Raw genomic sequence first — 16323 nt, 5'->3', positions numbered from 1 at the left:
GGGCACAATCCTGGACGGGTCGTCACTCTGATGCGGGATACCAGCAAGCTGGCACTCATTTTGCCGACCTCAGAAGGATGACGGGCTGAGTCAACCCCACCTGGTATCAATTCAACAGTTAAGCGGGATTTGAACTCAGGACCCAACGATCCCAAGCCCACCACTCGAGCAATTAAGAACCGGAACATGATCCTGCACTTTCGCAGTACTTTGGCTCTTAATTTGGTAAGTTGCGCGGGATTTCATCCCGATTCTGCATGCGCAGAGAGAGGGAGGAGTGACATAAATTTTATTTTTTTTATTCCGTCTGCCTGTCCAGCAATCAAACAAAATTGAAAATCACTCCAAACAGGAACCTTACTTTTTTAGGGACATCATAAAGGACACAAACAACAGGCACAAATAAATAATTAAATGTGTTAAATAGGGTGGTGTAAAAGACAGTGCATCAACAGCGGTAAACTTAAAAAAAAATTCTTCAGTTTTAAAAACTTGATTTTATTTCAATTGAATGATACACTTGAACACTGGAGAACATAAATCACTGTTTTATTTACACATCAAACAACCTCCACTCTCACAGTATACTTGGACTAAGTATTCCACCTTTTTACACCATCTCGACCAATCAAATGTTCCGCTTGCACTCTCAACGTTGGGGAATATCGAGATTCAAACAAAATCATGGGTCGGAGGAAATATACATTGTGCTCGGAAATGCAAAGCAAGAGTTTAAAAGGCCCTTCACATGACCTTTTTCTCAAAAATGCATGGGGTAAGGTGTTCTATGAACTCTGTAGTTGTTTTAACACAAAGTCGAGGCTCATAGAATAACGAGTTGACAGAGGGGAGAAGGCAATGTTTTGACAGTTGGGCATCGGGTGGACACCGCAAGGAGATGAACGATGGAGAGGATGAGGGAGGAGAAGAAAGGAAACAAGAAATCCAGGGTGTTCCATTACTGTTGGACATTGTGAAAACTCCTTGGTATTACGCTTGGCGTGTTATGCATCCATTTCTGTTTCTGGGAAGGAGTCAGTATCAACTTGTTCTTGTCACTTAACCAACTAACTCATCCACTAAGTTTTGGCATAACCCGTCCACAACTTGTGGCAGTTGCATGCTATACATCGTTTTGGGATCCATCTGTCAATGGGGAAGAATCACTTAAAAAATCCAAAAAAAATTAGATCCTCGTGGAGGATCTCGAAGTCTTACTCACGTTGTTGTTCTTGTGGACTTTTTTGTTTCACAGCTTACAGTTTTCATCGAAACTTCCTGAAACTTGGCATACATATGTAAAAATTCCCTGCGCAGACAGTAACCATCTCCGATTTTGAAAATTCCTCCGAGAAAAAAAGTTATGACGTCAAAATATCTCTGCTAATAGAAATCGCCCAAAAATTATCTCCGAAACTAGGCAAGCTTTTTGAATTCTGTTTGCGGGAATCGAACAGGGCATTAGCAGAGATGAATTACCGCATATATGATACATCACTATGACGTCATATCAATTTTTATGACGTCATTCCTATTTTTGACATTTTTTTGTTTCACAACCCAGAGTTTTCATCGGATCTTCGTGAAATTTGCCATGTATATGCAGAAAGAACCACGCGCAGGCAGTAACCATCTCCGATTTTGGGAATTCTTCCTCGAAAAAAAAAGTTGACGTCATAATATCGCCGCTAATGGAAATCGCCTATACCATTACCTCCGAAACCAGGCAAGCTGTTTGAATTTTCTTTGTGGGAATCAAGCCGGGCATTAGCACAGATAATTTATCGCAAACCTGATACATCACAATGACGTCATATTCGTTTTTATGACGTCATCATCGAGAGGACGAGGATCTTAGCTCATTTGAGCTTGTTTGAAATCCTCCACACTCGATCCGGATTCGCATATTCAACAAAATCGAATCATTTGGTCCTTGTGACATGGCCAACCTGTCCACCAAGTTTCGTCCGAATACATCCATAGCTTTTTGAGATATCCTGCTCACAGACACAGAAACAGAAACAGATAGCCAGCCAGGGGTGAAAACATAAGGAACGAACAAGCTTGCCCTTGCCAAGCAAGCCGTTCCTTATCCACAGTTTCTTATGGAGTGCCTGCTTAAGTGCTTAAGCCGCTTGGCGAGCGTTCTCCAGGCTGATTGGTAATGGAACTCCCTCTGGTCTATCATCGCTGCGAGCAAGCACTTCGTGATCGCTGAGCTTGTATATCCCTGTGAGATGCGATGAGCTAAAGTTAAGAAACATATCAAAGTTTCAATCATGACATAATTGCTTTCAGTGTCGAGCTCCGCCTGTTGTGTTTGAAGAAAGTGATTAAAGTAGAAGATTTAGTTTTCACGGGTGAACGCAAAATTAAGTCACCTGTGCATCGAGGTAAGTGATGACGAATAGGGTTATAATCACGTGACAATGGATTTATTCCGGGCGAACCAAACCTGTTGGGAGAGGTTTTGGAAAGCCACGCCCCCCGGGGGGGGGGGTGGAAGGGTGGGTCTCGTGACGTCACGGCATTAGCAGCCAAGACACTGACCCACGTGATGCATTAAGGATTAGAGTTTGCCAAGTGAGCGAGACTTTCTTTCCGGACATGCAGCAATAAAAAATGATTTCGTACAACAGATGCAAAGTTCAAAATTACTGCCATTGTGCTGTCATTAACCTGTAAAGGAGCGTCTGTTTATGACGCAGGGATGAAGGGTAAGGCGTGGCAGTGGGGGGGGGGATAAAGGGGCGTGGCTTCAGAGTTTCATACATAATCGCGTACGTAATAAATATACGGTCCAAGACCGAATAATTCGGCTCTCAATTTGTCAATCTATAATTCCAGCAATCTCTGTGTGTCTGTTGGGTCGCCGAAGTTGGTGACCTTTATTGTCAGTAATTCTGTCTGTTTGTTTGGATGTTTGTTCGTTTGTCATCAGCATAATTGGTAGTAAACGTAGGCGGATTTTGACCAAACTCGGGTGGTCGGTACATCTTATGACCGAGTGCTTTGGAAATTGTGACGGTTGCTAGGGACGCTTTGGTCCCCGAGCAACAACCGAAAACCTTCAAAATCGGTACCGTTCACGTGGAATCAATTCCGAAAGCCATTATCCCACGTAGGGTTATGAAATTTGGCACGAATGATCTATAGGTGATGCTCTACCAAATATATTCCGTTTTTTGTGATACATGGAATACTTTACCCGCAGCGCCCCCTACAATTAGGGTATGCGCGAAAATTGGCGAAAATTGAAGGCCCCCTAGCGACCAGGTGAGTGCATCGATACGAAAGAAACTTTGCAGGTTCATGGTACTCAATGAGTACTACAACTTTGCCTCAGGACATATTGACCGATTTCGCTTAGGTCAGGGGTCAAAGGTCAATTAGTGCAAAAATCGATAAGAGAGCTGGAGGTGCCTTTGCGCCAAATGCTACTCCTCCTCGAGTTATGGTCGGATGGTCACGAAAATTCACACTAATCGTCTGGAATACATTGTGCACAAACGATCAAGCCGGATTTTCGATTTAGATCTTTGTTCACCCACAGCACCCCCTCGAACTTTGGGGATTTCCGATTTCAAACCGCATTTTCGGTACTTTTCATTAAAATTGATACCGAGTAGTTATCAGTAGATGGAACTCGATGAGATTTGGTATGCATAATCTTAAGGTGATTCCCTATCCGCGATATGACATCTATTTTTTCTATATCTTATAGTTTCCAAATGGTAACCCTCTCAACTTGGGTGTCCGAGGGCCATTGAGCATTCCTGCTGAAAATTCAAAGTGCACAAGCTCCAAGACGGCTGAACCGAATCGAATGAATCTTTACATGCTTATAGACCGTAATGAGTACTACAACTTTGCACATTTGCATAATGACCTATCTCGAGTAGGTCAGTGGTCAAAGGTCAATAAGTGCATTTTTTGGGCGAAATTACCATTCAAGGCACCCTTGCTCCTTCACGGATTAACTGATATGAATGAAAGTTCATAGGTACATAGTACTCAATGAGTACTACAACTTTGCTTCAGGACATATTGACCTATCTTGGCTAGGTCAGGGGTCAAAGGTCAATGAGTGCATTTTTCGGGCAAAATGACCATTCAAATCCCCCTTGCTCCTACACGGATTAACCGATACGAATGAAAGTTCATCGGTACAGAGTACTCAATGGGTACTACAACTTTGCTTCAGCACATATTGACCTATCTCGGCTAAGTCAGGGGTCAAAGGTCAATGAGTGCATTGTTCGGGCAAAATGACCATTCAAAGCCCCCTTGCTCATACACGGGTTAATCGATTCGATTGCAATGCAAGTACTTAGTACAAGATTAACTCAGATCAGGGGTCAAAGGTCATCGGATGCTCGGCGAGCCATGGCCACCTACCGGCTTGTCTGTCTGTCTGCGATCGCTGTTTCTCGACAACCACTGGTCCGATATAATCGAAACTTGCCAGGTATATTGCTGGGGCCCTGTGGATGTGCCTTTTCAAGGTTTGATTTTAATCGGACAAGTGGTTCCCAAGTTATGGCCATTTATTTATCAAACCAATGACAGGACACGGTGCTATGACGTCACGATTGACGTCACAATTCTTTTTATTATTTATTTATCATTATTATTATTATTTTATTTTATTTTGCACGCACGGCCACGCCCGTTCAGGCACGTACTAGTGTTAATAAAATGCAACATTGATCAGAGGCCATTTGGAAGATTCGTTTACACACCGACATACCTCGAATCTGTATATGGAAGACTGAATTGCAATGATTGAATCATTATAATGGATGAGATTTGTCGTGGCGCAGTGTGCATCATCACGCGTGCCATGTCAATACGTAAAACGCGCTGACGTAATCACGCAAGCCGCATAACACCATTTGCATCCGGGTTAGCATTGATTCACAGTTGCGGAGTCGAGTAAGCGGCGACAAGAATTTTAAATACGTCGTGGAGCCTGCGGTCGAACGTCGGCTGTCGTCGCAGTTGGTGCGGAGTGTGGGCTTTTATTAGCGTGGATATCGAGGATTAGCCTCGCTGAGGGGCGTGTCCGAGGCGGCCATTATCTTTGTGGGTGGTGGCAGCAGCGGCTCGTGACACAGCATCACCAGGGCTATTTCCGGTCCGGAGTTCGTCCGTTGATCCCTCATCTCAACCAATATGTCCACCTCCGCGTCTCCAGAATATGCGTCTTTCTTCGGCGTCATGGGCGCTTCATCCGCGATGGTGTTCAGCGGTAAGGTTCCGTACGGGTGAAAGTCTGGTTAATCATGGTGCTCAGCAGCCCTGGGTCAAAATTGGGGCCTTGCGTCGATCGTTCGTACAAGCGACACCCCTCTATCCCCATCGTCGTTTACGATGCGCGCTGACCTTGTTGCATTGTGATGTGTAATTGGCGCAGTCTCGGGGACGCTGGGTTATCTGTCCTGGATGTCTGACGTGTCGGCTTGGGATTAAATATATGTCGAGGTTTTGCACAAGGGTTGAGAACACTTCGTACTCCATCTCCTGTATAACGACGATACCACCCTCCCTCCTCCCCCCCCCCCCTTCTCCGTCACGGGTTAAGAGTCTTTTGAGAATTCGCCTTTGATTATCTCCAATGTGTGTCAGATCCGGATCCCTCATTGATCCCACCCCACCTATCCTACCTCCTCACCTCACCACAATCCCCCCATCCCACCACCCCCACCACCCCCCACTCCCACATCCCACCACCCCCACTCCCCCATCCCACCACCCCCACTCCCCCATCCCACCACCCCCACTCCCCCATCCCACCACCCCCACTTCCCCATCCCACCACCCCCACTCCCCCATCCCACCACCCCCCACTCCCCCATCCCACCACCCCCACTCCCCCATCCCACCACCCCCACCCCCCATCCCACCACCCCCACCCCCCATCCCACCACCCCCACTCCCCCATCCCACCACCCCCACTCCCCCATCCCACCACCCCCCACTCCCCCATCCCACCACCCCCCACTCCCCATCCCACCACCCCCCACTCCCCCATCCCACCACCCCCACTCCCCCATCCCACCACCCCCACTCCCCCATCCCACCACCCCCACTCCCCCATCCCACCACCCCCCACTCCCCCATCCCACCACCCCCACTCCCCCATCCCACCACCCCCCACTCCCCCATCCCACCACCCCCCACTCCCCCATCCCACCACCCCCCACTCCCCCATCCCACCACCCCCCACTCCCCATCCCACCACCCCCACTCCCCCATCCCACCACCCCCACTCCCCCATCCCACCACCCCCACTCCCCCATCCCACCACCCCCCACTCCCCCATCCCACCACCCCCCACTCCCCCATCCCACCACCCCCCACTCCCCATCCCACCACCCCCACTCCCCCATCCCACCACCCCCCACTCCCCATCCCACCACCCCCACTCCCCATCCCACCACCCCCCACTCCCCCATCCCACCACCCCCACTCCCCCATCCCACCACCCCCACTCCCCCATCCCACCACCCCCCACTCCCCCATCCCACCACCCCCACTCCCCCATCCCACCACCCCCCACTCCCCATCCCACCACCCCCACTCCCCCATCCCACCACCCCCCACTCCCCCATCCCACCACCCCCCACTCCCCCATCCCACCACCCCCACTCCCCCTCCACCACCCCCACTCCTCCATCCCCCCACTCCTCCATCCCCCACCCCTCCACCCCCCACCCCTCCATCCCCCCACCCCTCCATCCCCCCACCCCTCCACCATCCCCCCACCCCTCCACCATCCCCCCACCCCTCCACCATCCCCCACCCCTCCACCATCCCCCCACCCCTCCACCATCCCCCCACCCCTCCACCATCCCCCCACCCCTCCTCCATCCCCCCACCCCTCCTCCATCCCCCCACCCCTCCTCCATCCCCCCACCCCTCCTCCATCCCCCCACCCCTCCTCCATCCCCCCACCCCTCCCCCATCCCACTCCCCCATCCCACTCCCCCATCCCACTAATCTTCCCTCACTCGATCTACATCGCTTTTCATCACAGCCACGTCTTTAAATTCGGATTTGGACAAGATCTCCCAAGTGGGGCAAATGTAATCAAGTTAAATGTTTTTTTGGTTTTTTTAAAATGCTTCCAAACTGATTGCATCACACCATGTGATACAATAAACATACTGGGTATCACACTAACATCAAATTTATCCTGGAATGCACACATTACGCAAATAGGGGCGTTCCATGTCAAGTGTACACATTTTTCAGCGAAATTTTGACACCGTCTCAGATTTCACTCTCTTTATTTTTTTGTGCAAGTGTTTGCATCCACTGTAAAACATTATGTGTCAATTTTCAGACCTGGGGGCCCATCTGGGCCCATTGTAGGGCACCCCCAAATTTGGGCGCCCCCAGTTGACCTACAATCTTCCAGTGGCCATATCACAGATTTTGATGATCTTGATATCAAAATGCTCGGAAAAAGCGAGATCTTTCGAATCGCGTAAAGTAAAATCACTCAAACAGTAATTCAAAAAGTTATAGTTTGGGGAATCCTTTGACCTTGGGCCCCCGCCCCCCAGCCAAACCGATCCCTATTTTTTTCGTGTGAGAATACCCCTACATATACTCCAACACCTCAGCATAAATTAAAATGGGATCTCAATGGGTTCAAGTGTGATGATGGTTTTATTGTTCGGGGTCCACATATCACTAATTCTTGATTCGACATTGGGCGACGTTTGCCGTCATCGTTCCAATGACGTCACCTGCTGACAGGTGACTTTATGTCTGAAATATACAATCATCATCTCTGGACTATTATATGTGTGTGTATATATATATGTATATATATATATATATATATATATATATATATATATATATATATATATATATAATATTGTTACAGCCGTGGAAATTCGCAGAACACCATAAAGGTCCTTAGTTCAGTTGTATCGCTAAGTGTGTGTTCAGATTTCCCCACCGTGGTCTTAAGGGAATTACTCGTGTTATCAGGGCATTGATCTTTGAGTTTACCGTTATGCTTTGCTATCGTTATGTTGGACCAACCAAACCACCAACCACCTTTTTTACAAACACCCAACCACACCACCCTCACAACCACCACCCAACGCCAACCACGCCACCATTACAACAACCACACCACCAATCACCTTCTCCACACCCACGCTACAACCCTCTCCGCATCAAAAACCGTCTCTGCCATGGAGAAAGAAGAAGGCGTTCCGATAACGCACGGATTTTTCCTCTTACTTTCCCGCGCTTTGGGACGGGGGAGGGGCGAGTGGAGGGAGAATAGAGAAGTGCTTCCAGGATGATTGCTACGAAAAACCCCGACCCATGAGGGCAACGCCCCCCTTCTGGAAGTTTCCCGCAGGAGCTGGAAGGAGGGCAGGGCGAGGAAGGAGGGGGAATAAAAGCGAGCGCTAAATGCAGCGAAAGGTGCGTGTGTCGTAAGAGAGGAGCTGTGTGGAGAGAACAGAGTCTCTGTCGGGGTTCGGAGAGTCTGGAGAAGCCAAGGAGCTGTGTGGAGGTCTGGGCTCGTGTCGGAGTCGGGAGCTTGGAACAGTCAGTCGGTAGAGGTCTGGGCGTCGCGAAGGAGACGCGGGCTGAAGGCGCCACCCTGCTGTGTCGCGTGAACCTAGCTGGAGAGAGCTCGCCTGCCACATGGAAGGCCTGAGCTCAACCGTGGCTACGCAAGCTGCCGTGGGGACGGAACGTCGCGACTCGCCCATCAAGGCACCACCAGGGTGCAGGTAACCGGCAACGGTCTCGTGGTGCCCTTTCGGTCACCAAAGCCCCACATTATAATGGCCCACGGTCCCAGTCTGACTCCCATGTCTATGAGGGGGGTCTTTTCTTTGCGTTTCTTTGAATGAATGTTGTGGCACCGTGTCCTGCGAAGTAGAAACTTAAGTGTACATTGATAATAACTAATAGACGGTGGTAACTCTTGGTCCTTGCTCGTGTTTTGTGCCCATCCCGCGCATTGCTTGTTTGGTTGCATGACTGCATGCGTGTTTTTGCATACCTGCATGGCTGTATATGTGCATGTGTGTAAAATGAATGTGCTTGTTTAAATGTATCCCGTTCGTTGTGTCATTTTCCCCCATTGAAGTGCCATGTTGTTTTTCGGAATACTAGTTGGTTTTTGAATACCGATAAAAGAATCGGATCCGGCGAGGTCTGGCGATAATAACCCGCTCGGTTATCCCAGAACGGAACGAACAGCTTCAGCGTTTCGTGTCCAAACAGGCCTTTGCCGAGGTACGGTCCCTCGGGAGGTTACCCACGCGAATACTTAGGTATATCGATATTCGGCAATTGACCCTGTCGCGCGCGGGTCGAATACGGACTCGGCCGTGGTGGGGTTAAGAACCCTCCCGTGACTGGTTTCTGGCGTTGACATTCCAGAAAGTCGCGACTGAATTGCTCGTCCGGTGGGCGTGTGGCTGCTTTTAGTGAAAAGCGGTCGTTCGCACGCTGGGCGGGCGGTAGATTCGTAACAATATATATATATATATATATATATATATATATATATATATATATATATATATCTATATATATATATATATTTGTATATATATATATATATATATATATATATATATATATATATATTTATATTTGTGGTTTTTTTCGGTGTGCGGACGACCATTTTAGTCCAATCGCGGTCGCGCGCCCACCGAAGGCGACAATCCAGTCGTGACTCTCCAGACCAAACCCGAAATCCAGCCACGGATGCCTTAACGCATCATAAACTAGTGAATTATTCTGTCCACACGCTACAGGGTCAATCGACGAATTGTCGATATACCTAACTATTCGCGCAGACAGAAATACCGAGAGTTTATTCCTCGATGGGACCTGTACAAAAACGAGTCGCTTAAGCGTACTCATTCCGTGTGCGAAGCCGAGCGGTTTTAATTCGCCAAATCCTGTCTGACCAGATTATCACGTTTGTCGGCCTTAATTGCCAGTTAACATCCCGAGTGCACCGTGGCGGTCAATGGCAGAAAATGACGCAAAGAGCAGGTGAACATTCAAACAATGGGGTATTTAATTTCAGTAGGCATGCAGTCAATGAATGGGGGGATGGGGACGAGACACGAGCAAAAGCCTACAGCTGATGCCTATTCAATCATGTGCACAATCATGCACTTATTCAGTTCTATTTAGGAAGACAAGGCGCCACAGACTTTTATCCAAAACCAAGGAAAGGAAACTGGGTTTTGAGCCTTTAATGTTCTCAGAGTCAGGATGACCGGAAGGCTCCGAGAGGCTGGGCTGGTTACCTGGCCGCTCCTTGGAGGCGACTTGGTGGTCTTCGCTCGGTGACCTTTGGCGTCTTGGTCGTGAACGCGTCAGTCGCTTGGGCGGCTTGACGAGCAGCTTCAACAGCTGCTTGAACGGCCTCGGTGGCCCGGTTTCGTCGCGGCCCCTTTCTGGCGAGCCTGGCCGGCGACGCTTCGGAGGAGCGAACGGGTCTCTTGCTCCTTCAGAGTTGATGCTCTTTTCGACCCGTTCACTCCTCAGCGTCGCCCGACCATATCGGGGCCGTCTGCCCGGACCCCCACGCTCTGATGCTGCCGCTAGCTCCGACGACTCCAAGCTCCACCGGTGAACGACCCGTGAACAACGACGACCAACCTCCTCCGCTCGCCAGCTTCACCACCAACTGCTCTCTTCGCGCGTTGCCATCGCGGCTTTTTATAGCTGGAGGTTTCACCACCCGAAATCGGCGCTCCCCCCTTTCACCTTTGAACCTTCACCCCAGGCTGGCTCCGCCCTTTTCAGCTCTGATTGGCTGGCTTTTTTCACAGCCGTCTTCACAGCTGATTGCACACGGAGGCTGGAATGTGGTTCTTCCTGTCGCGCTGCGAGTTCGCATCACGGCATTTTGCCGCTGTCGCTCAGGCGGGCGTGATGGTGTCGCGATGTTGATGGCGCTGTGGTGGGGATGGCGTGGTAGTTAAGTTGTTGGTGTTGTGGTGGAGGTGGCATGGTTGTTGAGTTGTTGGCGTTGTGTGGTGGTGGCGTGGCTGTTGGTTAGGGAATTTTCACAAATTGTATTGACCATCTGTGAAAAAATTGCTTACCAAAAAATTTCTTCACTCATGTATTCATCGAGGTGTCTCCTAACACCTATCAATTAGTGCAAACCCAAATCCTTGTGGAAAATTCTGGGGAGCCAATCAAAGTTCGGGTGCTCAGAGGGCCTCTGCGAAAAAATTGGAAAAATTAACTTTTGCAAATATTGACTTGTGGGATGTCTAACTTGGGGTTTTTTGGGGTGCTGAATTGATTCCAACCATTAGATTTGAGGAAAAATGAATCCCTGGCCGTAAAATATTGATATGATACATTTTTAGATATCTGACTGTGTTTTGCGGTAATTTAGCTCAATTGATTCAGATTGTTCAAATTGTGCTGAAACCAGCATACAACATTGTTGAAACCACTGCTATATTGTTGGTTATACTTGTGCTCATGCTCAGTAGAATTCTCTGTGTGAGCTGACGTTAGCTAAGAGCTTTTAGCTATAAAATTATTGTGTACCTGACTCAATTGAAGTTGAATAAATTCAACGTACAGTGGACCTATTAATGTTAAAACGCATCACTGTATGTGTGTTCTGTCTGTTTTGTGTCAAAATTTCATGTCCTGTCTGTTTACAAAAAAATGACTCGCTGAAGCTATTCAACCGCCTCATTGTCATCAGTGAGCGTGAAGTCAAGACTAAAGACGCTCTGTGCTTTGAGTTGACGCCAAAACCGATGTCTCCGTTTGACAAAAACAAAAGTTGCGAAAGCCAGACAAGGTTGCCTTAGCAAGGTCCCTGAAGGCATTTTTGGCACCTGTCGAACAACCCCCCTGCACAAGCCTTGTGGTTGATGGTGGGTGGCTCCTGCACAATGTCAAGTGGGAGGCTAACCTTACTTGGAAGGATGTTGCCGATAGCTACCTCTGGTTTGTGAAGTCCATGGGGAGCCATTGCCTCCGGATAACGGTGGTCTTTGACGGATATTGCAGCTCCACCAAGGACCATGACCACTTGAGACGAACAAAGAATGCATGCTGTGACATTCAGATTCATCTGGATCTCAAAATCATCATTGCAAGTGAAAAGTTCCTCGATAACAAGAACAACAAAGCCCTTGAACAAAGAACAACAAAGCTCGTTCTGCTCCTTGCTGAGACATTTCGTAGGAATGGAATCTGTGTACAGCAATGCTCCAATGATGCCGACACCTCCATCGTCCGCGCAGCTCAAGATGAGGCAAGAGAGTCCCCTGTCGAGGTGAGGGCTGAGGACACAGACGTCCTGGTTATGCTGATTCATCATGTTGCAGACCATCCGATCTTCCTCACGACAGCCAAAGAAACATCTTATGATGTCGGAAAGATTTGGGATGCCCTCCCAGAGATATACTGGAGGTATCTCATCTTCTTGCACAGCTTCTCTGGCTGCGATAGTGTCTGCAATTTTTGGGTTTAGCAAACCAACTTTGGTAAGCAAGCTCTGCAAGACTGATGAAGCAGAGAGGGCAATGGACGTGTTTATGGACATCCGAGCTGAGAAAGGTGATATCATTAAAGCAGGCTGTGATCTTTTCATGCTCATGTTCCATGGGAAATCCTCCAAAGACTTGGAAGACTTGAGATTCGACGTCTTCAGCAAGCGAGCTGCTACTGGGAGCATAAAACCTGAAAAATTTCCCCGACAACAGGAGCTGCAGCACAGCACTCTCTCCGAGCCTACCTCCAGACTCGAGACTGGCTGATGCTGCAAAGTCCATCGTTGGATGCTCGGGACTATGGATGGCAACTCACTGAGCAAGGATATGCACCAGTCCCTTCTCCAGACCCCATTGCACCAGACGACCTCCTGACGTTTGCCAGCTGCAACTGTGCTGGGGACTGCAGCTCACTCAGGTGCTGCTGTAAAAAGCAAGGAGTCAAAATGTATTTCTGCTTGCGGCATCTGTCATGGTAACTCTTGCCTGAACATAAACCAGCTGGATGACAAGAGGAGTGAGGAAGATACTGGGGAGTTTGATGAATAAGGTTGTAAAAGCTGACGAAGCAACATTTCCATTGAGCACAGTTCTGTTAAAAATGTCAATAAAATACATTTTATATGATCAAGGAGTTTTTTTTCTCAAAATAATGGTTGGAATCAATTCAGCACCCCCAAAAACCCCTCGTTTGACATCCCACTAGGCAATATTGGCAAAAGTTAATTTTCTGATTTGTTTTTTTTTATATTTTATTTTTTTAAATTTTTTTTCGCGCAGGCCATCTGAGCACCCGAACTTTGATTGGCTCCCCAGATTTTTCCACAAGGATTTGGGTTTGCACTAATTGATATGTGTTAGTAGACACTGAGATGAATATGTTACTGAAGAAATCTTTTGGAAAGCAATTTTTTCACAGATAGTCAATACAATTTGCTAAAATTCCCTAACTACAAGTGATTTTATAATGGTGTATTGCAAGAACACAGGGTGGGAATACAAGAATGAAGCAAAGTGGTGATTCATCCCCTACAAAATGCGTGCTTTGAGCTAATGAACAAACGGAGATCCTTAATTTAAATCTTGAGGCCTCGGACACACGTCAGTGGATAGAAAAGAAGACTAGTGGACAGGACAGATACCGTAGACTGCATCCAGCAGAATGCAGCTTGGTTGAAGTCGTGACATGGTCTGGCAGTGGGCAGAAGTGGGCATGGCCTGCTGTTTGGGGGCGTGGCTACAAGCTGCTGCAGGCAAGGCTTGGTTCATTCAGCCCTCGTGCAGGCTTTGCCGCAAGTTCCATATGCATTTGGCTTCCCAGTGTTTGCATCATGTCCTTTTACAGGTACAGCCCCCACCTTCATTCGTGGCGCACTTAACCCCTTCTCACTAAGCTGCCATTGACCCATACTCAGATCGGGGAAGGGTTCGCCCCACCAACATTCACCTGATATTATGGCATGCTTGACCACTATGGTGGCTTTCCTGCCTGAGCTTGGTGCCTGATGGCCTGTCGGAATGCTCTGAAGGACATAAAAGACAGATTACAAAGGGAAGAACATTAAAAATGGTTTTGATGGATGGGAGTTTGACACATTGGTGGAGGGGGAAGACACCAGCTTTCTGTACATATAACGATGCATATCTTTTATCTCGATTAAATTACCTTGCGCTGTTGCATGCAATATGGGAAATAACTATTGTTAAATAGTACTGGGCAAAGTTACCCCCCATAAGGCATTCCCACAACAATATATTAATTGCAACAGTGGGAATGCAAGTCTTGTTTATCAGGTACGATTAATATTTTCATACGACCATAATTGGGAAATCGATACCCCAACCCTGTTGATTCTCCGATGATCCTGTGATGATGACATGAACATCCACAGAAATCGGAGCTTTATTACTAATCAAACTGTGGAGCAGAGGGATTCACAAGGTTACAGCATAAATATAAGAACAAAGGAAAATGGCGAAGATGCATAGAATAAAATGGAAAAGGAGGTGGAACCGCCAAGCTGTTTCACGTGGGGAGTTAAAGGCACCTGATTGGTGTCCATTTCTCAGCTGGTCTGCTTGTCCAGGCTCCCTTCAGTTCTGACGCCAGATCTGCGCTATGTTCTGTTGTCGTCGGGGGCGAGCTTCGTGCTTGCAGCACACTCCGGATCGTTATCACAAGGAACACGGGGAGGCACATTCAGCCCATCATGCCTGTGCCACATCAACACCACATTAATTCATCAACAGAAGAAAATGTAAAATGTTTGTTTTAAAAAAAAAAGTATTTATTTATTTATTTTTTGCCGGGGAGTGGTCATGTCGTCTATCTCCATAACTTGCATAACACACAACATCAAGCACACACCACCCCTTGACGAGACCCCCACCAACAGCATTACGTACACAGCACAAAATCACCCATCAATACTCAAGCTACTTAATATCCCTATACCCTGTCAATATCCCTATACCCCTCTATCTCCATAACCTCCAGGTACTGTACCTATCGAATTTCAACTTATCTACTGTTTCTGCTGCCACCATCTTTCCAGGGAGACCATTCCATGCATTAACTATTCTCTGAGTAAAAATACCCCAACCTCACTACCATCTTAACTCTCCTCTTCTTCTCTCTCAGGCTTTAGCCCCCAGTCCTATCACTGTCAACTCTGCTGAATTTATCATCTGCACTTATTTTATCTATACCTTTCATTACCTTAAACATCTCGATCATATCTCCTTGTAACCACCTCCTTTCTACTGTATAAAGCCGTCTCCTTCAGCCACTCATTGCTGAGTCAAGCTCGGCCTGGAATCTATCTAGTAGTCCTGCGCAGAACCCTCTCTATGGAATATATGTCCTTCCTGAGTTGTGGTGACCAAAATTGCACACAATATTCTAGATGTGGCCCTCACTAAATTCCTGTACAATATTAACACCACCTCTTTTGATTTATAAGTGATCCCCCTCCGAATACAACCTAAAACCCTATTTACTTTACCTATAGCTGCCTGGCACTGTGCTACCTGCTCACCTCCCCTATCTATTACCACCCCCAGATCCTTCTCCTGTGTGACGCGCTTCCAAATTGCCCCTTGCATCCTGTAATCTCTCTTTTCATTGTTCTTTCCCATCCCCAACACCTTATACTTGCTCAGGTTAAATTCCATCTGCCAATCTTTTGCCCAATCTATACAAGTATCAATACTTTCCTGAATATGATCACCACCCCCTTTGCTATCCACCTTCCCTCCAAGCTTTGTGTTGTCTGCAAATTTGGAAAGCTTACTCTTCACCCCACAATCCAAATTGTTGATGTAAATAATGAATAGTAATGGTCCGAGTACTGATCCCTGAGGTACCCCACTACTTGCATCCTCTCAGCAAGGAAATCATAAATAGGATCTTGTGTGCTTCCTGGTCCACTTGGTGACATGTGATACATGCACTTAATTCAATGAATGAGCTCTTGCTCTACGTCATGACGTGCTCCTCATCATATCCAGTACCCTCCCTCATTTTCATTCCAGCATGTAATTATTGTTGTGGTTCTGGGAACCCCATCCCCCCAACGCAATGACATCCATCATACAGTGGTCCCCAGACAGTTATTTTATTAATATACGTACAGATAGACCCTTCCCTCTTGTCTAATAGGTTAAACAGGACAGTGTGTTATGTGGATCTCGTAGTTAGGTCTGATTATATCTCTCACTTAAGTCCTACTCTTTTTCTCTATTCCTGAGGTAAATCCAAGCCATAGCCACCTGTAAAAGCCGCGGCCAC

At 47.6% G+C, this 16323-nt stretch overlaps 1 protein-coding gene across 1 annotated transcript in view; it reads left to right on the top strand.

Annotated features, from left to right (window-relative positions):
* The first annotated feature begins 4911 nt into the window (after positions 1–4911).
* Positions 4912–16323, top strand: part of ATP6V0C (ATPase H+ transporting V0 subunit c) — a 31251-nt gene continuing 19839 nt past the window's right edge. Inside the window, exon 1 of the mRNA XM_085863117.1 lies at positions 4912–5251. Coding sequence (XP_085719243.1) covers positions 5176–5251 — 76 coding nt within the window. The 5' untranslated portion in view covers positions 4912–5175. The remainder of the gene's footprint in view (positions 5252–16323) is intronic.

The sequence above is a fragment of the Eptatretus burgeri genome, chromosome 17 (genome assembly GCF_056783735.1).
Source record: "Eptatretus burgeri isolate ZD-2024b chromosome 17, Ebu_testis_v1, whole genome shotgun sequence".
NCBI lineage: Eukaryota > Metazoa > Chordata > Myxini > Myxiniformes > Myxinidae > Eptatretus > Eptatretus burgeri.
Note: the sequence above shows the minus strand (reverse complement) of the source record. Positions and strands in the feature narration are given on the sequence as shown.